The sequence below is a fragment of the Haliotis rubra genome, unplaced genomic scaffold, assembly GCF_003918875.1.
Source record: "Haliotis rubra isolate DU_JTF1 unplaced genomic scaffold, ASM391887v1 Scf294, whole genome shotgun sequence".
NCBI classification, from domain to species: domain Eukaryota; kingdom Metazoa; phylum Mollusca; class Gastropoda; order Lepetellida; family Haliotidae; genus Haliotis; species Haliotis rubra.
In genome coordinates this window covers 272,542-299,712 of record NW_025766962.1, presented here as the reverse complement: position 1 = coordinate 299,712, position 27,171 = coordinate 272,542, and the positions used below count along the sequence as shown (strand labels likewise).

General features: G+C 40.6%; 2 protein-coding genes across 4 annotated transcripts in view; one reads left to right on the top strand and one right to left on the bottom strand.

The window, feature by feature from the left end:
* The window catches only part of LOC124282170 (glycine receptor subunit alpha-2-like), a 72,805-nt gene extending 58,999 nt beyond the window's left edge, over positions 1 to 13,806 (top strand). For all 3 annotated transcript variants that reach the window (XM_046718133.1, XM_046718134.1, XM_046718135.1), the window contains 7 exons: positions 642 to 712; positions 1,631 to 1,698; positions 2,275 to 2,501; positions 9,198 to 9,280; positions 10,814 to 10,948; positions 11,741 to 12,126; positions 12,901 to 13,806. In XM_046718133.1, coding sequence (XP_046574089.1) covers positions 642 to 712; positions 1,631 to 1,698; positions 2,275 to 2,501; positions 9,198 to 9,280; positions 10,814 to 10,948; positions 11,741 to 12,126; positions 12,901 to 13,056 — 1,126 coding nt within the window. In that variant the 3' untranslated portion in view covers positions 13,057 to 13,806. The remainder of the gene's footprint in view (positions 1 to 641; positions 713 to 1,630; positions 1,699 to 2,274; positions 2,502 to 9,197; positions 9,281 to 10,813; positions 10,949 to 11,740; positions 12,127 to 12,900) is intronic.
* A 10,263-nt stretch (positions 13,807 to 24,069) lies between these two features.
* Positions 24,070 to 25,306, bottom strand: LOC124282160 (atrial natriuretic peptide-converting enzyme-like). The gene has a single exon (XM_046718120.1). The coding sequence runs from the start codon at positions 25,304 to 25,306 to the stop codon at positions 24,632 to 24,634; it is 675 nt and encodes a 224-aa protein (XP_046574076.1). The 3' UTR covers positions 24,070 to 24,631.
* Between the last annotated feature and the right edge of the window lie 1,865 nt (positions 25,307 to 27,171).

Genomic DNA, 27,171 nt, shown 5'->3' with positions numbered 1-27,171 from the left:
TTGTTTAGAATCTATTTTGCAACTGAAACGAGAGAACAATCTTAGAGAAACAATTTCTTAAAATACCGCGTCGTTCTGAGTAAGTAAATTATACTGTTGTTGAACGAATATATGTAATCTTAGTTAATAACTTTCATAAAGCGGCCTACAACATGGAGCCCCAAACAGATATTAGCAATATTTGCTCTAATGCCATAATGAGACAGCTAACTGACCAATCATGCACTGATTGTTATCACAGATCTAACAACAATGGAATCCAAACATGTGTGTTTCAATCCAGTATGGAAATATGCATTTAGCAGTATGGCATTCCATCAAAATATTATTTGTGAAAATATCAGATATGACAGTGTCTAGCTCAGACCCTAAAACAGCTGTTTCTGGCTCCAGGAGGCGAAGGAGCTATCGTGTTACCGCTATCGATCTGTGTGTACAGTTCCGCAGAGTTAGTGCCATGCGTGGCATGTTGTCAAATTACTCAACAAAGTAATCACATGGAAAGTTTCAATAACAAATACTGCATTTCTGTAATATTCGTTGTGCCGCAGGGAGTAAAACTAATTGAAAATCTGTCAAGAGAATTGAAAATGTTCGAAATCAACCGCTGAAGTTTACGATTTGTGTTGTTTTAATTTCAGACAAGATATCCTGGATATGCTCCTGATCAACTCAACCTACAACCCACGGATATCTCCCGACTATGAAGAAGGTAACGCTCATTGCGGATACATATCATTAGAGATCATTTATATCTGTGAAGATCCGGGTTAGAACTGGTCTTCAGCAACCTATGCTTGTCGCAATAGGCGACTAACGAGATAAAGTGGTCAGGTCCGCTGACATGGTTGATGCATGTCATCGAATCCCATTTTCGGCAGATCGATACTCACGATTTCAGTCACTGGATTGCCTCGTCCAGACTCAGTTATTTACAGATCGCCGTCATATAGATAGAGTATTGCTGAGTGCGTCAATAAACAAAACAAATGAACCCCTTAGATTTGCTGGGTTTCCAGACTGGTTACCTTTTGATAACGTTTGTAATTTTATTCTTAGATTGAATTTAAAAGTGTAAACATTTCGCCGGGCAGTTTATGTATAATTATTCATAATTATTCGCCATTTGTATTCAGTTGAGTAAAGATATTTATCTGCCATCCCGAAAATGGTTGCTTTCGATAAACAGACAAAATTCTCAAAAGTCAGAATGTTATATTTTATCTTGTCAGTGTTGTAATTCTGTATGTACTTCTACTTGGAGAGGGTTAAAAGCTAGGAAATGCTGTAGTTATCACTGCACATGCTAATCAAAGGTAGCTGTTTACGTTACGTGTTCGGTGAAAGATGATCCACGGCAAACTATATACCGGTCGAAAGGTGTGAACTAATTGAGTAGGTGATCCAGCGCCTTGAGCATGCACTAGTGCGTGGATATGTGCGCTATATAAATATCCAATAATAATAAAATAAAAATGATCCTTGTCGGTGACCTGTAATCCGATGGCGTGAATCGTTGCTCAATCACCAGTTTGTCTGGCCCCGGGGCTATCAGTTGTGTTATTGTTGTTTGTGGTATTAAACAGCACCACCTTTCATGAGGCTCATCTTGTGGTTTATGTCTCCCCAGATCACGCCACGACAGTTGGAGTGCAGGTGTATGTGCTGAGTATAGACTCCGTCAACGAGCAATCCATGGTAAGATCGTTGTGCTCGATCTCCAAGACTCACCTGGGGAACGTATGGCACCTGTACACACACAAGGTTGACTTTAGGCGATAGATATAATCTCGTGTCTTTTGATGTCAGATAAATCATAACTCACATGTTCAACATTTAACGACCCGTGTTGACAAATATAATATTCATGGACTCTCTGCGGGTACCAGCACGTTGAAAAAAATAATACCAATGACATGTCTTGTCCTTGCCAGAAGATTTGGTTGGTTTGTAAACTATAGAATGGGTGGTGCATAACGTTTTTCTCAGGTGCTGTAAGGCAACTATAGTAAACTATGTTTATAACGAAAATGTTTATGACGAAACAACGGATGTAATGAACTGTTTGTCTGGGTTTCGATCTGTTCTTACAAGCTAAGATTAGTGGACCCTTGGAGTTCCCATTTTAACCGTAGTTTACCGTAGTTCATTTATCATGGTCATACACACTCCATCACAGAAACAGTGCCATGAACCAGGAAGTCGAGGGACGTGTTGGTAGATTGTCTCGTGGTTGCCATCAGTTTAAGTGTTTACTTTTCACAATATTTCCAGGATTATTCTCTCAACGTATATCTGAGGCAAAGATGGGTGGACCCTAGACTGCAGTACATCAACTTCTCGAAGACGGATTGGCTGGAGCTGGATACAAAGATCATGCAGAAAGTGTGGGTGCCGGATACGTTCTTCAGGAACGAGAAGAAAGGAGCCTTCCACGAAGTCACTGTGCCAAACAGACTGATGCACCTCTACCGGAACGGCACGATATACTACAGTATGAGGTAAGTGGATTACGATGTTCAGAGAGGTAATGTTCAAGGGAGGCGACTGTCAAGAATGGTGAAACCCCGTGTATGCGTGGCTGTGTCATGCAGTCGTCTAGGACATACCATCTCCAGGCTATGATCGTGAAGCGAATCCCCGATTCAGCCGGTTACCTTTCTGTGATCGTCAGTACGTTATTGGTTCCACGGCGTGCAGCAACTGCTGGCTTACTGGACAGGTGAAGCTGGAACTAGGCGCTGCACGTGTTAAAGCACAAGTTGATTTTGCCTATACCTATTGAACAATATTTTAATCCAAATATAAATAGCTGACTTAAAAATCCCAAAAGGACTAACAAGTGACAGGAAAAATGATTATCCTAAACGACAACAGTCAATCCAATATAACAGTTATGCGTGTCTGTCATATGCGTTATAATTCACCCACTGAGTATACAAAATATCGACCGCGTTCGGGGTAAATTTCTTGTAAATGTTGAAACCGCTAACAGTTCAGAAGGGGCAATATTCGAATTAGCCCTGTAAACAACACATCAGATATAGAAGAACATCATGAAAGGCGGATACATCAATCATTTATGTAATTTAAATCTTTGAGCTTACACGCGTTTTATTTCTTTCTATAAGTTTGTTGTCACGGTAATGTTTCGGCCAAATTCACTCACTCATGCCCTGCAACTACCAATGTCAAGGTGAGGTTAGGAACCGTACTGTGTCTGAAACGTCTGTCTGCGGTAGGCATTATACTTTTTGTCCTGTACTGGTTTACGTCATTCTTACGTCATTTTTGTAGTGTGATTGGGACACCTGGTGTGTATGTGGGGAAGGCTGACCAGCCGCTGTAACAATCACCATTATCTGACCGAATCATAGAACACCTGGTGTGCATGTGAGGAAGGCTGACCAGCCGCTGTAACAATCACCATTGTCTGACCGAATCATAGAACACCTGGTGTGTATGTGAGGGAGGCTGACCAGCCGCTGTAACGATCACCATTGTCTGACCGACTCATAGAACACCTGGTGTGTATGTGAGGGAGGCTGACCAGCCGCTGTAACGATCACCATTGTCTGACCGAATCATAGAACACCTGGTGTGTATGTGGGGGAGGCTGACCAGCCGCTGTAACGATCACCATTGTCTGACCGAATCATAGAACACCTAGTGTGTATGTGAGGGAGGCTGACCAGCCGCTGTAACGATCACCATTGTCTGACCGAATCATAGAACACCTGGTGTGTATGTGAGGGAGGCTGACCAGCTGCTGTAACAATCACCATTGTCTGACCGAATCATAGAACACCTGGTGTGCATGTGAGGGAGGCTGACCAACCGCTGTAACAATCACCATTGTCTGACCGAATCATAGAACACCTGGTGTGTATGTGGGGGAGGCTGACCAGCTGCTGTAACAATCACCATTGTCTGACCGAATCATAGAACACCTGGTGTGTATGTGAGGGAGGCTGACCAGCCGCTGTAACAATCACCATTGTCTGACCGAATCATAGAACACCTGGTGTGTATGTGAGGGAGGCTGACCAGCTGCTGTAACAATCACCATTGTCTGACCGAATCATAGAACACCTGGTGTGTATGTGAGGGAGGCTGACCAGCCGCTGTAACAATCACCATTGTCTGACCGAATCATAGAACACCTGGTGTGTATGTGAGGGAGGCTGACCAGCCGCTGTAACGATCACCATTGTCTGACCGACTCATAGAACACCTGGTGTGTATGTGAGGGAGGCTGACCAGCCGCTGTAACGATCACCATTGTCTGACCGAATCATAGAACACCTGGTGTGTATGTGAGGGAGGCTGACCAGCCGCTGTAACAATCACCATTGTCTGACCGAATCATAGAACACCTGGTGTGTATGTGAGGGAGGAGCACCTGGTGTGTAAGGGAGGCTGATCACCATTGTCTGACCGAATCATAGAACACCTGGTGTGTATGTGAGGGAGGCTGACCAGCCGCTGTAACGATCACCATTGTCTGACCGACTCATAGAGCACCTGGTGTGTATGTGAGGGAGGCTGACCAGCCGCTGTAACAATCACCATTGTCTGACCGAATCATAGAACACCTGGTGTTTCGTTAAACACACTTACGAGCAAAAGAAACGTTTAATATATACATGAAAAATCGAAGGCGACTAACAGTTGACGTTATTGACAATGACCAAAGCGAACGTCCAACAATTCGAATTCATAACACAATGATAATAGTTACGTATTTACTGGACTTTCAGAATTGGTACAAACAATTTCACATGTCTGTAAGTTCCATCTTATTCATCAGTCCTGTGTAAGATATGCACCACAGACGGGGTAAATTGAAACCTGCCATTGAATGGACGGACTACATTCTAGTGTGGATTGTAAATATACAGAAATCTGGAGGTTTGTGATTGCAAAACACGTTTCGTTTGATTTGTTCATAAATATTCCTGGGACGGGGAAATAGGATTATGGTAAGCGAGCGATCTCTGCATTTAAAGTCAAAACAGCTGAATGGAAACAATCTGGGCAGTGGTCCCAAGGGGCAGGGGCTGAAATTGTGTCTAAATTGCAGGATCCCGTAACTAATAGCGTGCTTTGTACAAAGGATTTCTTAAACATTTTTAAACGGTCTGTCATATACTCATCCATATCAAGCCTCCTGTGAAAAAGCGCCTGTCAGACCACACAAAAACATGGTCCCATCGGAAGGTCAATCCATTTATTGTAGATTTTTATCTCACTATGATGACACAGTGTAAAGGTCCGTCCCAGTGGCTGGTGTTTACTCTCCCGGTGTCAGCGTTACCACCATGTGCGCCTTCACGTTGAATCATAGTTTCTGCAACCCAAAATATACTGACGCGTGTATGTGTGTGCATGTAAAGTGTATATGTGTATATATGGATATATTCATGTATGTGTGTATAGATGTGTGTGTTCATGATTCTGTATGGATGTTTCTGTATGTTGGTGTGATGTGTGTGCATGTAATGTGGATATATGGATATATTTATGTATATGTGTATGGATGTGTGTGTGTGTGTTCATGATTCTGTATGGATGTTTCTGTTGGTGTGTTTGTGTGAGCATGTATACGTTGACAACCACAATACGATGGTGTGTACGTATGTATGTATATTTGTGTGCCCATGCATGTTTGTATGACTGTCTGAAGGAGTGTCAGTGTGTGTGTGTGTGTCTGTCTGAGTCTGAAGGAGTGTCAGTGTGTGTGTGTGTGTGTGTGTGTGTGTGTGTGTGTGTGTGTGTGTAATTACAGCCAAATGTATAACCGTTTGCAGCAAATTTACTTTTTCTCGGATGGCTCTTGTTAATTCATTAACGGGTTCCAATATTGTAGATTGTAGCTCTTTTCACAACTATTTATTCAACTGAACATCCAGTATCTATAGGAGAAATGGGAAGGGTTATGTGGTAGGGAATGTCGCGCTGTGGTAGTCACTCACATCGAGGAAGCTGTAGAAGCTGGGGCTGTGTGTAAACCAACGTTTACTGACTCTTGTGTAAATTGCTGTCAGAACATGAGTACTGCTGTTTACGACAGCGTCTGTATAAGTTAATGTGTCTCCTGCGAGACACTTAGAAGAAGAATTTTGATAAAACCCGTAATTCTTTCTTCGCTAACCTATCGCTTGTGTCATCTCACTGAGAAGTGAAGACAGCGTCACCTGATACATTGATTTGTCTGGAGTGAAGCTGTCCCTGGGTTACATGATTTTAGTTATTGATAAACCAACTTTTCAGGCAAACTGACTTTGTCAACATCACTAGACATTCATACAGTTTTACTGCGCTTGAGTTAGAAGCATGGTTGATGTCGCCAGATTTATATTACATTTGGCAGACCCGCCAGTATTGCTTTGTAAATTAAATATGTTTAAACAAAAACTCCTAACTATATGAAAGAGATGGTTTATTAGTCCCGAAACTTACACCCAAAGGATCGTTTAAAAGTAATATATTCCCATTGTATTTCCATCGTCGCATGTGTGCATGACTGAGCAACCTAAACTCTGAGAGCCCATGTCGGCATGTACATGGCAGGGTTATCTTTCTTAAGATATCACCAAATAAATACTGAATATGTATCATATCAGAAATAGGTTCAGAGATCTATGATATAATGTACGAAAAAGAAAATATTCGATCACACTTGGCGATATAGGGCTTCACAAGTATGCGACAACGGTCCCCAATACACCATATATATCGTAATAGTAGTTACAGGGGAACATTGAACGGTGACAGTGTGTTGGGTGGCTGACATGTGATCGTGACCTTTAATATATCAGTGAATATTGCTGACTGCCAAACCAAACACACTCTTCTCGTTGATACGATAGGTGGGAAAAGGAACTGTTCCTAGCGCATCTTTCAACATTACATGCGTGTCGGCTTGACAATCAAAGTGATGCAGATGTCAAAATTAGAGGCTACTGAAATAGTGTTAGCGAACCTGAAAACATCAAGATGGCGAACCTAGTGTTTGAATACACGATCACAAAATTGTGGCATGTTTCCGACTTAGACAAATGCTCCCTCAATCACGATATCAGATTAGAATAGACAGAACTATCGGCATTATGTCTTCACATCATACCAGGAGTTCGCTGTGATGAAACGTTTTCTTCCTCAGATTTCAATGTCGTGTTCATATTTGGCGTCTGTAATAGATGCTCTTACATTTTAGGAGAAAAATTCAATAGCTTTAGAGCCCTTGTTATGAGCTCATGTTTCAGAGAAACATAATGTGAAATGGAAACCGTTCACTGAAAAAAACCCTGAACAACGAAAACGCGTATAGCCTGCTGTGATTGTAATAAATTTCTCTTTCTCCTGCCCTGATGGCTTGTCAGCGTGTTGACTGGCCAGGCCATTTAAAAGTTTTAAATCCTTAATTATCTTGTGGCTGTTCAAAAGCGTGTCGAATCATTCAGTCGTTCTTTAATGGGATGCCATACGCTTCATATCAAAAAGCACGAACACGATCATTCCGTAATGCACATATTTACTGTAGAGTTGACTTGTGGTAGTAAAGATACCCTAACCAGTTTACACCTGATTCCATTTGTAAAGCGTTGTTTTGGTGTTACTGAAATACTTGTGCAGCTAATACTGAGTACTTCCTAATTCCAACTCCCTCCTGAAGGGTAAAATGAACACACACATATTCACCATTCATGTATGTTTATAATGTGAGGTTGACTTTAATCCCCAAGCTTGTTAAGCCGAATGGATTAACTGGCTCCACCAGAACCACCCATAACCATGTGATACGTATGTACAACCAACTCGTGTCTATGGCAGCATAGCACTGAATACATGTCACTTTTCTCCAAACACGAGAAAGGTCTGAATAAATGGATACATTCCCTGACCTCTACCATTGTATAAGCATCGGAAGGGATTTGTTATTTGACGCTAATAAGAATGGAATGGTAGACACTCATATTTCATCGCATTACCATATGATACACCATGTATATAAGAGGGATGATACTACTTCCAGTTAAACCAGGACTAATTCCCACAGCGTTGTTCTACATTCTGAAAGATATCTATGACCCTGTTTACAGTTATTTTGGTGTTCCTTTTTCTTCAAGTACCACAAAACGCATAAAGCTATAAAGGAACACTTTACACGTTCATACAAAATTGCTTTATATGAGTTGTTCGAAGATTACATTTGGTCCATCATTCAGAAACTTATGGAAACTGACCTTCAATGATTAATATTCTATTGATAGCTATGTTGACGATGACGTTAGATCGACTTCAATGTGAATGCATTTGTCAAAGATGACGATATGAAATGAAGTAACATAGGTATTCCGTGCTGCAAAGAGAAGAGAATGGGTAAGATGCTGAGGCAGTGAGTATAACTTATATCAAGAGACACCTCAAGCCACGAAACTACCAGCAAGTTCAATAAATGTATATCGTTAGTTGAAAGTAAAAGCCATGAATTCCATTGATCTGAGAAATTATATTAGGCATTTATCTTCAGTGTGCTGACACTGATATAGAAAGGAGAGACACGTTTCATATAAATACAAGCAGTAAAACCATTTCAAGAAGTTTTGAACCATTAGCATGGGTGTATGGATTACTATCGAAGAATATAATGATTCCAGATATTCAGGAAAGGCCTAAACGTGACGGAGGACATGTGTAAATATATGCCTACATTGATAGGTAAATGGCATACGGCGACTGAATTGAGTTAAACCGTCACAGACAGGAAATGCATTGTACGAATCCCACCATTGGTAGTGTTCAGGCAGTATGTATATACAGGTATGTCACAATAGTGTTCCATGTCTGTAAAGATCAGCAGATTACTTAAATTATCATCATACACGTACTTGACATACAATTGGCCATTAGAGTTTGTGTAGGATTGATACGGGTTAGTCTCCATCAACCAGAGCTTGTCATTAAAGGCGACCATACAGAGCGGGTGCTCATTTTCAATAAAATTCTGTTGCCGATATCGTTCACTGGTTTGGTTGGTCCAGAATGTATTGTTTACATGACACCACCAAATACAACTCTTACAGAGATTGCAGATATTGGGTAAATATCTACAGCCAAAACAAAGAAAATTCTGTATATGATTGTCAAGTGTAATCCCTCCACTGTCTCCAATACTTTCACTCTACTTGCAGGTTGTCCATCACACTGAGCTGCCACATGCGTCTGGAGAAATACCCCCTGGATGTACAAAAGTGTCCAATCCTCATCGCCAGCTGTACGTACATATAGATTTACATTTGTTCCTGTTTTGCCACACTGTGTTTTCGAGTGAGTGAGTGAGTGAGTGAGTTGGCACTCAGCAATATTCCAGCTATATGGCGGCGGTCGGTAAATAATCGAGTCTGGACCAGGCAATCCAGTGATCAACAGCATGAGCATCGATCTACGCAATTGGGATACGATGACATGTGTCAACCAAGTCAGGGAGCCTGACCACCCGATCCCGTTAGTCGCCTCTTACGACAAGCATGGGTTACTGAAGATCAATTCTAACCCGGATCTTCACGGGTTCGGCGCAATTGGGAACCTATGACATGTGTCAACCAAGTCAGCGAGCCTGACCACCCGATCCCGTTAGTCGCCTCTTACGACAAGCATGGGTTACTGAAGATCAATTCAAGGATCTTCACGGGTATTGTGTGTGTTTTCTATCTGGACTGAGCTCAGTGATGGTCTCCTGTACAAAGTGGTTATAAACAGGTCTGCTGACTAAGAATACGTTTTGACCCATATTAATTACCATTTTACCATCTCTCATATGAATGAAAACCTGTGCATTTGTTTTCCTTTACTTTTGTATCTGAAAACCTTAAAAAAAAATAGTCATTCCGATGGACATTCCCCAACTAACTGAAAGGGTTTCTTCTGAAGTGTCATCCCTACTGAATCCACGTTCAACTTTAAGCTTTGCCAAACACTGATGAAAGTTGATATTGGCATTTGCAGTGACCAAATATAACAAATTATGATTTGTTAAACATGAGATATTGCGGAGGTCGTATGTATTTATCTGTTTACGTAATCCATACACTTATGGATAGTTGTAATCACTAGATTCAGTTCACCACATTATACACTCTGCAACATTAGCGTGTTGCAAGCCTGAGTCAGTGCCATGCTGTTGATCTCTTCTGAAGCTGGACAGGTGCCATGGGAGTGCGAGAGATGGAAGTTATTAACTTCATGTACGACAGTAATTCAGCTCCAATCTTGATGACAAGTCCGCGATTCTGGAAAGGAAATGTACCTATTCCAAATCGACTAATGAAAGGCATATTGACACGCTATTCTGGACGCGTTGCCAAGATCCGTCAACAGACTTGATAGTTCTGTATAGATGACGAGTCAGGGAAATAGCTACTTTCTGTAGTTGTTGGTGTGCGGCCAGATTGCTTACAACCCACCAATAGATAGCGTGTTCATGTAGAAACTTTGACACTCGCGTTAATGACTGACACTGGTTTGGATGTTAATATAGTTCCCGGTATATGTAGTTAACAAATAGGATTTCTGAATACTTTACGATGTTGATTACTCTTTAAAAGTATATGAGTTCCTGGTAGTGTGATATACACGGTAAATCCTGCGTTTCGGAAATAGAAAACAGTGGCACTGTATTGCACTTTAAACATAAAGTAATATGGGTGATTAATAATCTTCAGATCAAATCCTGATGAAGGGCCTTGAAATGTTTCACCTACTTTTACGTAATCTACAATAGTTAAAGTGTCTTTGTTTGTCCATACAGACGGCTATACCATGGAGAACATAGTGTACGACTGGGTGCAGCACAAACCGGTGGACTTCAACGACAATCTGGAGTTGCCCCAATACACTCTGCAAGAACATAACCTTGGAAACTGCACCAAGACTTACAAAGAAAGTTAGTACCCTTACCGTGATGTTAAGGCTTACGATGGTCACGTTTTATCTTTTTGAATCCGTTTGTTGGGATTCCTACCCAAGACACATCCCGAGTACGCTGTAGTATAAAGACCCCCAATACCTGTCTCCCGCTTACGATCTCGGCCAAACATAGTCCTCCGGTATTTCAGGATTGTCACAGTCGTAGATCCTTTGATCTAGTACTCTGACAATGCCTGATTCCCCACGCCTGACACCCCAGGGTGTAATTTACCAGTAGCCCATGCTGCCTGCCCGCAGGGAATTTGGGGCCACTGGAACTAATCCCGAAATTCACACGCACTGTGTGACTTAGCTGAGTCGTGAACCCAAAGTCGTGATTCAGTGAAACCGCTGTTTTGCATGTAAGACTCGCTTATGTACCAGCTGCAGCTGCAGTACATGTATAGATACGGTGTAATGTATACATTGACCCAGCCATCAATAACAAAGTACTCACGCTAGTACCATTAATCTAGGCTTATCCTACATATACAATAGGATCCACCCCGAAACGTGACAAGCGCGTTGATAAGTATCGTCATCGTGATCTTTTCATTTGTTTATGATGTGTTATATTTCCTCTCTTGTTTCCCCGGCACCAGCTGATACATATATATAATTGCAAAGCATTATTTGTTAATGTTTCACGCATTTAAAATAGGTTTTCTACTTTAAACGTTTTGCAAAATCGACCAAAGGATAATATTACAGTAACCAAGTGCATCTAGCATCTGTTGCACTCTGTGTAAACCGGGACGTATATTTTCAGCCGGCAGCTTTTCCTGCGTACGAGCAGATTTTATCCTTAAACGTGACGTCGGCTTTTACATCATCCAAGTGTACGTCCCGAGCATTCTCATCGTCATCCTCTCCTGGGTCTCCTTCTGGCTCGACATCGAAGCTATCCCTGCTCGAATTTCATTGGGCGTCCTGACTGTGCTTACCATGACAACGCAGAGTTCCGGTGCACGTGCGTCCTTGCCCCGAGTGTCGTATGTGAAGGCCATCGACGTCTGGATGTCGACTTGCCTGTTTTTTGTGTTCGCGTCCCTGTTGGAGTTCGCCTACATCAACGTATTAGCAAGAAGGCGCATGCCTTGGAAATGCTTCGGATTTTCTTCGGCGAAGACAGACGAGAGTATCGCTCTAAACGGGGTGAGTGTTATAATCTGGTTGGTTGTATACAGTGAGTGAGTTTAGTTTTACGCGGCACTCAGCAATATTCCAGCTACATGGCGGCGGTCGGTAAATAATCGAGCCTTGACCAGACAATCCAGTGATCAACAGCATGATCATCGATCTGCGCAATTGGGAACCGATGACATGTGTCAACCAAGTCAGCGAGCCTGACCACCCGATCCCGTTAGTCGCCTCTTACGACAAGCATGGGTTACTGAAGATCAATATTCTAACCCGGATCTTCACGGGTTTGGTGTATACAGCTTTATTTCAATGGCTATTTATAGATACGGAACCGACTTTAAGATACGGAACCTCCTTGGTACACGGCAGATGCACAATCTAAGAAATAGAAACCTCTAAATCACGAAGGTTTTATGGAGTATTAAGTACTATACTTGTGCACGTACAGTTGCAACAGGGAGCTGAGATGTCAGGGAAACATACGTCCGAACGGCTGATAATGATGTAGTATCACAACGTTAACAATTGTTGGAGCCAAACGCATTAAGCGATTAAACTGATAAAGACTCTGTGTCATGTGGAATATGTCCAAATCGTCTTATATCTATGTTTAAAAAATTATGAACATTTACAGTGCGAACAACTTGCTCTTTATTTACATATCGCAGTTAGTGATACATCCCCACCCTCTCTTCCCCCAACCACCGCCCTCCCCTCTCTCCCCACAGTATACATGCTCTGAATGTCAAGGTCAACAATCATACACGTGATGTATTTGTATGACAGACTGGAGTTGATGCAACGGAGAAGACTGACGTGACCCGGATGTTCGGCAAGATGGGAGCGCGGTATGTGGATCGGTTGGCTCGTTACGGATTCCCAGCAGCCTTCATCCTGTTCAACCTGGGGTACTGGTTAATCTACGTCTTTGTCGAAATGTAGACTTTAGTCGAAGGTCTTTGTCGAGATGCAGGTTAGTTTGTGTGACTCACGATTCCAATGTCAAAGACAAAGCATGCCAGTGTATACATTCACACATGCACCTACAGAGGTCGTACCAATGGAGGAGACACCATTTGGAATTCTTCTCTCATTCAAAGGAATGTGCCAAACACAACGCATTCTGAAAATAATCTGATGTTGGTACTTCTGGAGGGTGTGTGTAATCTTGTAGCTAAGGATGATTTTTCCTTAACACCTGAGAAACACCTACACATGTACTACAATATCCATAAATGGCAGCGACATGCAGTACGAAACGCCATTGCCACACAAACATGGAGAAGTTTTCACGTGGGCATTATTAGACTTGGCCGTCTTGCGAACACATACCGTTGTCTTGCTGTGTAGGCAAGTGTCAGTAGAAGTACGGACAGACATATTTTGCTCAAGAATCCAGAATCAAAACCATACATTTCTGTTCCGTGTTTTTAAACTTGTTGAAGTGGGGTGTGTGGTTATGCTGACAATGGCGGTTGCGGTGACGTGGTGTGTGGAATGAAGCTAAAGAGGCCGACGGTGGCTGCTTCCATCTCTGTAGTGAGAATGGAAAAGGAAAAGACAAACGTTAACGGGTTGCCAGAGTGATCAAAACATCGAACACGTTGACATTGCCAAATGTTTCTCACAGAAACTGGAGTAGGCTAGAAATGGAGCGCAATAATTGTTGATTGGAATACATTTCGCACAGTGGTTGAAGTTCTTGTTCTTTGTGTATTTGTGGACATTGTACAATAATATTATTTCCCGCGATTTATACATCACAGGCATAAGGGTTGGAAAATGAACCTAAAGATTTGACACGAAATACATTGAAAGATGAATGCATAAAACAAAACAAATCATTGAACATATATCATCAGAAATACCTTAACAAGTCGTAATTACTACTGTTAACAATCACTTCAGAGTATTTCTAACAAAGCTGAAGAGTCCAGATCAATGTATACTGAGGGAAACAAATAAGGGAACACCACTTCATCGCAGTGTTCCTGAATTTTTAGGACAACTTTCACCCACAGTGCAAAACAAAGCTTGATAAGAATCCTGGAAAAGAATAAAGGACCACTTGCGATTTCATGTGTTCCCTTATTTGTTTCCCTCAGTATATATACAACAAACTCAAAACCTCAAATGCCAAACTAAAATGTATTACCAGTTCTCTAGACGTGAGGAAATGTGGTGAGCTGCACCATTCATTTACACATCATTTGAGATTGTTAATGTTAAACCGTCAAGGTAGATTTAATCTGTCGTTGAATTTTACTTTAGTACTTTGTACATATTTCATATATGGTGGGACCCTTGGTCGTGTCATTCTCATTAATTCTAAATATTTGACAGTTTTTTATATTGTTTGACAGGATACCTTGTGCTCACACACATTGTTTTGTAACTTCGTATGTAATATATTGTATGACAGGATACCTTGTGCTCACACACATTGTTTTGTAACTTCGTATGTAATATATTGTTCAATTTGTTTGTCAGGACACGTTTTGTCCTATCTAGCTGCTCTATTTAAATGCATTTTAAAAATGTTTTAAATCAGTCTTTTCCCAAGAGATAAATGCCACGGATCGTAAACAACTGTTTTCGAATTTGTTTTCAAAGTTTAGATACGGATGTTATTAAATGAAAACAATATTCATTAATATTCCGAAATGTAATTAAACGTGACAAGTAGGCTGGTCATAGTTCTGGGTAAAGCCATTCACATATCAGACACTATCACCAGAAATGATACGGACGTTGCCCCGACAACAGAAATAGTATGTTAAATATTCGGTGCAGTTGAACCATACCACAAAGTATTGCCATAAGCTTTGGTTATATCAGCTGTTATATGTACATAAATAGGTCTTTTCACATGAAATAGAAAACGTGTTTGACGTTGTTTTGAATACAAAATCATTGTGTCATTTTGCACCTGCATCGAATTTTGTACCCCGATTCTCTGTTCACCACTGCCCATTGTAACATTGAACCATTGTGATATCTGATATGCACTGGCGTACTAGAGAGAGTATAATTTATTGCAAAATTTATATTTTTAGAATGCTTCAAATAAACGTACGTGCGCATATTACTCATACCATGTTGATTTGTTTAATAAAGTTTTGTTGCTACTATAATATATGTTAGTATTTATTTCCTGTTACTATTTGCTCATGGCTTCATCTGTGTACATTGTTTTGTGTGGTTGGTTGGTTGTTGTTGAATAATCGTGTAATTGCCATCATGTCCATCGATCTCCGCAATTGGGAGACGATGACGTGCATCAACCACGTCATTGTGTCTGACCAGCCGATGCCGTTCTTACAATAATAATGAGTTGCTGAAGGCAAATTCTTACCCGGATCTTCACGAACATGGACCTTTGTAGATGCAACAGTTGTAAAGGTGTAATGGTAAATTAATAATCATTAGTGTTACCTGTATCAGTATCCAAAACATGATCCAACGATGTTGCTAAAACAGTTCAGTAACTTGGATGGTTACAGCAGGCGTGAAGCGCAACAAGGGTTACAATTCGGACACTGTTAGAATGCTTATATTGTTAGGGTGAAGTGACACTGCGAGAATGCTTATATTGTTAGGGTGAAGTGACACTGCGAGAATGCTTATATTGTTAGGGTGAAGTGACACTGTGAGAATGCTTATATTGTTTGCGTGAAGTGACACTGCGAGAATGCTTATATTGTTAGGATGAAGTGACACTGCGAGAATGCTTATATTGTTAGGGTGAAGTGACACTGCGAGAATGCTTATATTGTTAGGGTGAAGTGACACTACGAGAATGCTTATATTGTTAGGATGAAGTGACACTGCGAGAATGCTTATATTGTTAGGGTGAAGTGACACAAGTTCATCCAATCAGTAGTATATACCATGGAACGCGATTTTTTGTTAACTTGAGTATTTGTACAAGTCTGATTTCGTTTGTTTGTTTTCGTGGAAAGATCATGTCTATTACTAGTGAAATTGTTGGTAATGATACTGATGTGGAGACGCCGAGCAAGACCAACCCTATTATACATGTACAATTAGTGTTGGCAACAAGGATACAGGTGAGAAAATGAAAGATGTATTGAAGAACTGTAACAATTTCGTTCATCTGTGGATATGTACTGTACTGTAAGAAGTGGTACAATTGTCATAAGAAATGTCTTAGACCGAGACATGTGTATTAATCTTCACGTAAATATCATCATTTTCAGGCACATTCACAGGTTTATTGCATTTCCTTTACAGCATCAGTTACATGTTGTGCAGTACGTTTGACCTATTTCCCACACAGCACGCCAAGCTGAATATGTCGAAGTATTTTAATATTTATCTGATGTATTTCTGAGTAATTCGAACACAAAATTCCGTTTATTATATAACAGATACCCCACAACACCAATAAAATATATTCAATGTACAACAAACGCATTTCTGGTCTGGCGCGTTCAGCACACACTGACCAAATCAGTGATTGGACTTCTATTACTTCCCTGGCGTCAACTTCTTTAGGCAGCGAAGTTCAAGTCAGCCTTCACAATGTGACACCTCCACGCAAGCATGGTTACCATGCCAAGTTGGGTCTCGTTATTGTAAATTGTTGTAAACAGTAGGGGTTTACAAATGGCTTTAAGTTTTACAAACCAATTACTGAGATATTACTTTCGGATTAACGCCGCTTGGAACACTATTCCTGTGGGTGAGTTTGGTTTTACGCCGCTTTTAGCAATATTCCAGCAATATCACGGCGGGGGACACCAGAAATGGGCTTCACACATTGTACCCATGTGGGATTCGAACCCGGGTCTTCTGCGTGACGAGCGAACACTTTAACCACTAGGCTACCCCACCGCCCCCTGTTCCTGTGACATTTTGGTGTATTGGCTGACGTGTAAGCAAAGCATGATTAAGTCTTTCTTCTGTTCGACGGAGAAATTCAAGAACAGTGGATGTCCAGTCTCACTTATCCGCCGCTGCAGATGTAGTTTCTTTATGTGGCATTTAGAAGCTGGTATGATGAAGAGGAACGCATTATATGGATAGACAGCTTCTGTATTGCAATAGATGCGACGTGTCGGTGTGGATGCTAACTCCGGTATCAAGCACATGATACACATGATGAACATGTCAAAGAGAGGGGCGGTGGGGTAGCCTAGTGGTTAAAGCGTTGGCTCGTAACGCCGAAGACCCGGGTTCGATTCCCCACATGGGCACAATGTGTTAAGCCCATTTCTGGTGTCCCCGCCGTGATATTGCTGGAATATTGCTAAAAGCGGCGTAAAACCAAACTCAGTCAGTCAGTCAAAGAGAATATATACATGAAGGGTATTAGAGTTTACACAATTGAACATGTTGATGTGCAGTGTGATGGCTTTACTGACAGATGTGATAATAGGTAATGATTATGAAGCCAGAGAAAGAGGGTAGGGAAGGGTTATGTTGGTTCGCCTTGATTAGATGATGGTAAGCTGTAGGGATGTAGTAACCTTGATCTCGGTTGAGTCGGGTTGAGTCGTGTGATTGCCTCTAAGAGTTTTCTTCACTTGTAGTCCGACCGGTTGGCTTCAAGGATGCTCATGTTGTTCCAAAGTATGGTATGGTTCGGATGGGCTTGGGTGTGGCCAGAAATGGCTGATTTGGAGTCTTTTTATCTTCACAGATGTCTGTTTAGGAGGCAAGACGTTTCACCTGCGTACGAGTCAACACGTTGGCATTGAATGTGGTAGACAACGCCTAAAGGATTTTAATTGTTGCTTGTAGCTGATTTACCGCTGGTAGAATGTGCTGAATTGATGTGCATCTTTGGAACACAGCATCTATGTTGGTTTGCTTCTTTAGTAGTCAGCGAATATGGTGGCTGGTTGTATGGTATGCTGATAATGAACGGTGCTTATTGCTGACGTGGTGGTTTGTCTCTTGGGTTGAGAGTGGCTTTGGCGGATTGATTGTCAAGGTTAGGTGGATACTGATTAAGGTTTATGAAGACATGACATGTCACTCGGCCTGAAGGCTTGGGTCGTGGAGCTGACTTCTTCGCTCTTCTGGCAAGGGAGGCGATTATTCCTCTCTTGACTTGTAGGGGTGATTATTTGCGGCGACAGTGTGTATGGGTTAAGCGATAATATTCAAAATACCCTTCCCGAAAACCTTCACTGAACATCAACCGGACAACCTCCGTCAGTGAGTCAACTCCCCACTGTTGTGACAAGATTCCACGGTGCTGGAATACTGCCTTTCACATCTCCACATGACATTACAGATGAAGGGAGGCGAGCTGGGGTTTAACGCCATGTGACTCATGCACAGATGAAGGGAGGCGAGCTGGGGTTTAACGCCGCATGACTGTACAGATGAAGGGAGGCGAGCTGGGGTTTAACGCCACATGACTGTACAGATGAAGATAGGCGAGCTGGGGCTTTAACGGTTTACAGATGAAGGGAGGCGAGCTGGGGTTTAACGCCACATGACTGTACAGATGAAGGGAGGCGAGCTGGGGTTTAACGCCACATGACTGTACAGATGAAGGGAGGCGAGCTGGGGTTTAACGCCACATGACTGTACAGATGAAGATAGGCGAGCTGGGGTTTAACACCACATGAATGTACAGATGAAGGTAGGCGAGCTGGGGTTTAACACCACATGAATGTACAGATGAAGGGAGGCGAGCTGGGGTTTAACACCACATGACTGGGTGTTGAGACATACCTTTTGAGTATTTTCGACATGGTGAGAAACAAAAACACCAGAAGCATATATACATGAATCTAATTAAATATCGCCCGGCAATAACACTGAGCCGATGCCCAATACTACATGGCAAGTGCCCATACAGTACAACCAGAAATTATTGAAAATTAAAAATTTTAATTTTTATATTTTTTTTTTCACTCATTACTCACGTATCAAATGTGAATATTAGCAGAACATAACTCCAGATTCAAAGACGGGTGAACAGTTAGTATTTTATCAAGTCACCATGGGCAGCAATGCAGGCTTCAATGCGGCGGGGCATACTACTGATCAAAGAAATTAGAAAGTAGCCGCCTCCTGTCACCGACAGTCAATTTTCTGGGCCTACCTGCGCCTCCCAGGTGCTCAATGACATATCCATTTGCAATATTTTTCAAAACACGATAAACAGTGGACAAAGGGATGCCTGTTCTACTTGAAATCACTTTAGCTGATCTGATGTCCTTGTTATAATATTCTAAAATCAACTTCCTCTTCTCTAAATCATCCATACTGAGGATCACTGAAAATTGTTTATACTAGAAATCCAATTAAACATATTCCTAAAAATCTCAATAATTTCTGGTCATACTATAACTACGGTCCTACATACTATGTGTATTGTGAATACTCATATCAATATACATGTATGGTAATCTGTCATCTGTTCCTAAATATATGCATAGAAAACGACACACAATGGCTAAAAGTCCATCAGTTGTAAAGAAAAATCAATCGCATTCCTGGTGTTGTATCCCTGGAGGAGCGTCGAGGATACCATCATCTCATTCCTGAAGCAAGTCTCCAGTGACGACATAATTTACCCCGACCCATGCAGGGAAGCTACATGGGTACAACAAGTTAGACAAGTATTTGCACACTGTATTTGTAAGCGTTATGGGAAATATTACCCTATATATAGCCAATATAATGTACATATATACAGAAAACACATATATAGCCAATATAATGTACATATATACACAAAACACATATATAGCCAATATAATGTACATATATACAGAAAACACATATATAGCCAATATAATGTACATATATACACAAAACACACATATAGATATAGCCAATATAATGTACATATATACACAAAACACATATATAGCCAATATAATGTACATATATACACAAAACACATATATAGCCAATATAATGTACATATATACACAAAACACATATATAGCCAATATAATGTACATATATACACAAAACACATATATAGCCAATATAATGTACATATATACACAAAACACATATATAGCCAATATAATGTACATATATACATATATATAATATACACATATATACACAAAACACATATATAGCATATATATATACAAAACACATATATAGCCAATATAATGTACATATATACACAAAACACATATATAGCCAATATAATGTACATATATACACAAAACACATATATAGCCAATATAATGTACATATATACACAAAACACATATATAGTCAATATAATGTAAATATATACAAAACACATATATAGCCAATATAATGTGCATATATACAAAACACATATATAGCCAATATAATGTACATATATACACAAAACACATATATAGCCAATATAATGTACATATATACACAAAACACATATATAGCCAATATAATGTACATATATACACAAAACACATATATAGCCAATATAATGTACATATATACACAAAACACATATATAGCCAATATAATGTACATATATACACAAAACACATATATAGCCAATATAATGTACATATATACACAAAACACATATATAGCCAATATAATGTACATATATACACAAAACACATATATAGCCAATATAATGTAAATATATACAGAAAACACATATATAGCCAATATAATGTACATATATACACAAAACACATATATAGCCAATATAAAGTAAATATATACACAAAACACATATATAGCCAATATAATGTACATATATACAGAAAACACATATATAGCCAATATAATGTAAATATATACAGAAGACACATATATAGCCAATAGTATGAACTTCGGAGTAATATATACAGAAAACACAGTAATTTTTAAGTAAAAGATAATCTTAAAGATGACAATTCTGGTGCTGTGTGGTGCCACTTGAGTGCCTTATGTCTCTATACTTGAGTTTGTTTCTGAAGATAGTCAAGAATAGGCGTTTTTGCACTGACATTCTACATTAAATCTGCCGTCTGCATCCACAATAAAGGTCGGTTAATGGAACAGGATTCAGTTTCAATCAAAATTAATCAGGCATAGTGCTTGATGCTATATGACTAATCATAAGAGACCCTCTTGACGTTATATAAGAAATCCTGAGAAACTATTTGATGTCATATAGCTATATAATAAACCTTCCCACTCTAGCAAATTGTACCGAGCCTAAAGTTAATGCACTATCGTCTCACTGGATTGTCTGGTCCATCATTGGATTGTCTGGTCACGATGATATTGAATACAGGTTGGCGTCCTATGGCAGGGGCAACAGACAAACAGACTTTTTCTGGGCGGCTGGTGCTATCTGCAGGGTTCTCCGAGGTAAACCTGGTGACATCACTGATTTTCGTAGATCGATTCATATCGATTCCATAACCAGTTCCGACAGAATATGTAACAGAAAACTGAGACTGCGTGTACAGGTACGGACTAGCAATACTTGGTGTAACAGAAAACTGAGACTGAGTGTACAGGTACAGACTAGCAATACTTGGTGTAACAGAAAACTGAGACTGCGTGTACAGGTACGGACTAGCAATACTTGGTGTAACAGAAAACTGAGACTGCGTGTACAGGTACGGATTAGCAATACTTGGTGTAACAGAAACTGAGACTGCGTGTACAGGTACGGACTAGCAATACTTGGTGTAACAGAAACTGAGACTGCGTGTACAGGTACGGACTGGCAATACTTGGTGTAACAGAAAACTGAGACTGCGTGTACAGGTACGGACTAGCAATACTTGGTGTAAACGACTGATTGTTACGATATCTAACAAAGAACTAGTCCTTTACCAGCGCTAAGGGAGGCATGCTGTGCCTTTCCTCAAAGTGTATTTAGCTTTCCCTAAGACAACAGGTGTATCAAATATAAATCTTCACCAAAATATCACCAGTCTCCATCATTGGATCAAACAGGTTTCTCGGGGCGCATAAAATATATTACTGGTGAAAATTATAATAACAAATCAAAGAATATCTGTAATGGCACCAGTTTGTTTGGAAAAGTGTAAACAGGTCCACTCCTACTGGTAGCACACGCCAGTCACACAAGTTACACATAAGGTATGTGTTCCTTTCTTTAAATCGCACTTCGGTGCATCTTGTATGCGACCGTAGTGTGTTCACGTCAGACAACGAAGGGACAGAAACACACTTCTTTTAAACAGCTAACTTTTACGCTTTTCAACACATTATTGTATTGAGTTATGCAGATCCCGTGTGCCCCAAAAGGCAAAGGATGTTTCTGATGATGCGTAGCAGCCATTATACATTACTTGTGTACATACTGAAGTGATCATACAGAATAGCAAGACAGGAACGTCGTCAACCTTTCATTCCGAAGAATCTATCAGTATCACTTAGTTCCACTCTGTTGATTGTATAAACGAGAGTAAATGAGTTCAAGAATGAGATACAAGGTGTGACATGGACTGGGAGATGTGGTGAACGCGTTTGTCGTGAGCATGTGACACATTTTACAGTCGCATCACTTACCGCGGGGACAGTTGACGACATGGAGCAGGCTATGTCAATATCTGATGTTGGTGTTGGATCTACTCAATAAACCAAGACTTGCATTAAGTAAAGTGTGAAAAACAACATACCACAAGTGATAACACAAAATTGGTTCAGTTTTAAGGACAAACAAGTATAAACTGCATTCATCACCGGGACACTCAGTCGTGACGAAAATGAGTCTAAAGTGAAATCCGTTCTGGAGAACAGAAATATAGGAATTTGCGAACATTTACCAGAGCATGTACGTCAGATTCTGTCAACCAGTGAAGCAGTGGTATCCTCTATATTGATGAAACCAGGCTTTAAGGGAACGGGTAGAATGTCGTGTTCACTGGTGAAGTCAGATGCAAGGAAGTGACAGTTTTCGGCTGTCGACCTGTCTATAGCCTTCCTTTGTATAATCCAGAAGGTATGGTACTCGAGCTGGTAATATTTTAAGTACTTTGAATTTTGCTTTTCTATGTCTGTGTGTAATCACGTTTGGGCAGGAGTGATGCAGTACTGAGGTGAATTACGTGAGCGCTGTCCCACGATTCGAAACTCTAATAATCCCCACACTTATTCAAGCAAAGGCAATAAATTTGTGCACATGTTGGTTGATCAGCCTCAATAAGTCTCCATATGTTTGTATGATTTTGTACTCCCTCATAATTATCGAATCACATATGGGAAAGTCCGACATCTTGTTAAAACAACATCAGCCTGATGTATCCTCCTCCTACAGGTTCGTGTTCGCGATAATCGGAATAACTAATTTGTACAGGTGGATACAATCAGACGTTATATACTCGTAGTGGGCGGGGTTGTCCAGCGCACAACTTGGTTCTTCAAGGGTTCACTGATTGTATGTTTGAACACCACCATCAGGCAGATGTACATAACCGAGCTTGACCAGTTAAACCCGTGATTGATATCATCAGCATTTCGAGATAATCAACAATGCAGATGGCCGCTCGATTAATTAAGTCGCTTCATAAGACAGGTAGCTGCTGGTAGGTATTTTATATATTCCTGAACCCGTAGCTCATATGTTATAGATGGGATACGCTTTCTTAGTAAAGTACAGATTCTAGTACTTTTGTTCGGTTGAGTCCCATGTGACACGCTCAAAGTGTCTTTGTGTGCTGGCGATTAGGTGCCTGACTCTGAGGGTGTGGTTCGAATCCCGGATGGGACTCAACCCAATAAAAGTATATGTTACATTTGACCACTTTCTAAATGGCATTGTGTAATCATTCCTGAACACGCCTGGAAAGTGACAAAAGCCTAGGCGAGTACCCTACTTAGATCAAGACACCCATAACTCCCTGGCGTTAGGTAGTGCATAGCTCAGATACGCCCAAGTCTTTCTCTGCTGTAATGAGACGGTTGGTGCTTTGTAGACTCTGCGTGCATTTGGTTTGTTTCAGTAAAACAAGCCAGAACACAGACAATTGGAAGTCTACAGTCATCATGTTCTGTAACTTTATTAAGTACAAATATATATTCAGTTAACTCGCCGATCGGTGGCAACCAGAAATGGCTTAAGTTAGGAACACGAGACGAGGAATGTCAAGTGGATTGTATTGACAAACGTGTGGTTCAAAGTGGTCAGCGTACAAACAATGAATACATGTGAATCAGATAGACTCAATACCGAGATAAAAGTCTGATTTAGACCTTTATGACCTAAATATTTACAGAAACAATAAAATATGTTTGAGCGTGTCTGTACTTCCTTTATAAGTCAGTATGAAGGGGACATAGATTCAATCCTGCTTAACGGGACAACATAGTACTTTCAGCAGGGAGTTCATTCTCTTACACCTTTGATGACTCATTAGTGATGTTCTAATTAGTTCATATGCTGGTAAATAATTGTTGAACAAATTGCTAAAATCATAGGATTAATAATTACATGAGATTTGTGATACACAGGCTAAGACTTTCCCCTACTTCATACATTGATATACTCATCTTTGTACAACATACTACAGTTACAGCATGTGTAATGCACTTACGAAGCATGATCACATCATATGAGAAGCCATTGGGAGAGTCCACCCACATCAAATCCCATCAGAGAGCGTTTTAGACTGGTAGAAACTTTGTCCAGCGTCTTCTTGAACAGCTTCAAGAACGTCTTCATCTTCATGGTCTTCGAATTCGTCCCCTGGACTTCACTTTGGATCACTTTATCTTCCCGCTCCACATGACTGTTTGGTGACTTCCGCTTCGGCTGGCTATGCTTCTTGTTTTCTCGTCTGGGCTTCTTCTTAGGTTGTCGATCCAGCCTGTGGCTGTGCCTTCCTTCCGGGGCGTCAACGTCTACTATCTCTGTACGTTTTTCCACAGATGTTTCAGGGTTGAGACAACCCCTGTCACGAAACTGAGAACAATTTAACTCCCGAGGCCACGGAATTTGGTATCGTTGAAGAACGGGATTACATCTTTCTTGAACATCTTCGCACAGGCCCTTACAAGGATACATGAGCTCAAACGGACTTTCGCTGCATTTTGGAAACAAGGCAACACATACGAAAGGTTCAATGTGCTTGTGACACTTTGATCGTGTCAAAAAGTCATACATTTCCTTCATTCTGATGTTGGAAACATAATCATTCAGCGGTTGAGCAACTGTGAGATCGTAGCCAGATTGTAGACAAAACATGGCATACTCATTTGGACCGCAACCATCTTCAGCATACATACGAGTTTGGTAATCCTGGAAATCCTGGATTGGTTGACTGTTCAATCCTAAGATGAACGAAAAACTGAAAAGCAGTACGGATACACGACCTGCCATTGCTGCAGAGGCACATCGAGTGTGCATGCCCGCCTCTTTGCCTTAAAACGATTCACAAGTTCTTAGACCTTCACCTTTGCACAAGTTTGAGTGTCAGAGAGATTAATGGATTTATCGAGTTATTGAACGTGTGTATACATTATTCATCGTGTTAAAGTGGGAAGGTGTCTCACGTCTGACATGTGAAGATGTTGAATTTTGAATTTACATGCATTGAATATGCTACACCCGTCAGGGCACTTCATCATACTTAGACCTTTCAGTTACCACCCAAAATGAATGATGTATTGGGTAATGGCATCCATTAGGTACCACTTACTGTCAACATTCGCTGTACTATTACACATGATCAACACTATCGCTGTTGTATTGTTTACATAAATTTCCATTAGTTACGGAAGACCCTTTGAGGGAGACAGTAAGGTAGGCTTCGTTTCACTAACGACTGAGCAAAACATATACGCGAAACTTTCAAAAGGTGTACGCAATGTGTGGAGTAAGAATGCGTGTGTGTAGATGTGTCGTGTGTGTGTTTGTGTGTAGATGTGTGTGTGTTTAGTGGTGTGTGTAGATCTGTGTTTGTGTGTAGATGCGTGTGTAGGGATATCCTTAACAGTAATTAAGAAATGCAGTTCGCTCTACCACCATGCATAGTGCAATAAAGCACACTTTCGCCCTGAAATATTATAGTTAAAGTACGAGGACGCTTGCGTCCGAGTGCGTTAACGTTATAATAATTACGGGCGAAAGTGTGCTTTATTACACTATACATGGTGGTAGAGCGAACTGTATTTCTTTTCTAAGATGCCAAATTTAATACTTTCTAAGGATAATTACGATTAGTTTAAGGCAGAAAACAAGCGACGGTGTCGGTGACCTAAATTAAGAATCCTCGCACAGGGCTAACTGGCGCGCTGAATTATTCTAATTACATCTGTCATTAACGTAAACCATATGGTACAATATGAACGTCGTATTTCTACTACCAACGTAAGTTTAGATCAGTACAGCCAGATGAAGCTGAGTAGTCAAGCGACGTTCTACGATTGCATTGTGGGAATGTAAACATTGCGAACGTTACCGTGTCGCTGAAAACTTGTGAGTCGAATTGACACATTTTAACCGTCGTAAAACATAAACGTAATTTTTCCACCAGTGACGTTAGCTACGTGAAGCCACTGCAAACCAAGAAACGGGATGCAACGGAGTAGTTTACTGTAGGAGGCCTTACGAGGCGATGACAACTGACATGCATCGTGACGTCGCTTAAGGGTCCTTCACACTTATTTCGAATTGACAGGAATCAAGGAGAATCAGCCAGAAATTTTGTTTTCCCAAAATTCGAACCGTATTCGGGAGAGAATGTCAAAATATACAATTTTTCTCAAGCTTTATAAGAATGCTGTTGGAATACTTAGAACGCACTTTGAACCCGCCTCGAATGATTCTTACTCATTCCAAATGTACTAGATCACGAATGCAGCTCGAATGAATCTGAATACAGTAGGGATAATTAGAATGCCGTTAGAATACACTAAGAATACTTAAAATGAATTTCGACTGTGGTACGAGGCCGGTTCGATTGCTGCGTGAATAGCACTCGAATTTCAGTTGGAAAGTACCTCGAATGCTGTACGAATATACATAGAATGCATTCAGAACCCTTTTGGAATGACTCCCGAATATGGATCGAATGTTAAAGAATTAAAACAGAATGCAGCTCGAATATTTCAAATGTCCTTCAAATGCACTTAGAATGTAAAACGAAT

Coding starts and splice junctions, on each gene's coding strand:
- LOC124282160 (XM_046718120.1), bottom strand. CDS start 25,306: ATGTATGCTGAAGATGGTTGCGGTCCAAATGAGTATGCCATGTTTTGT.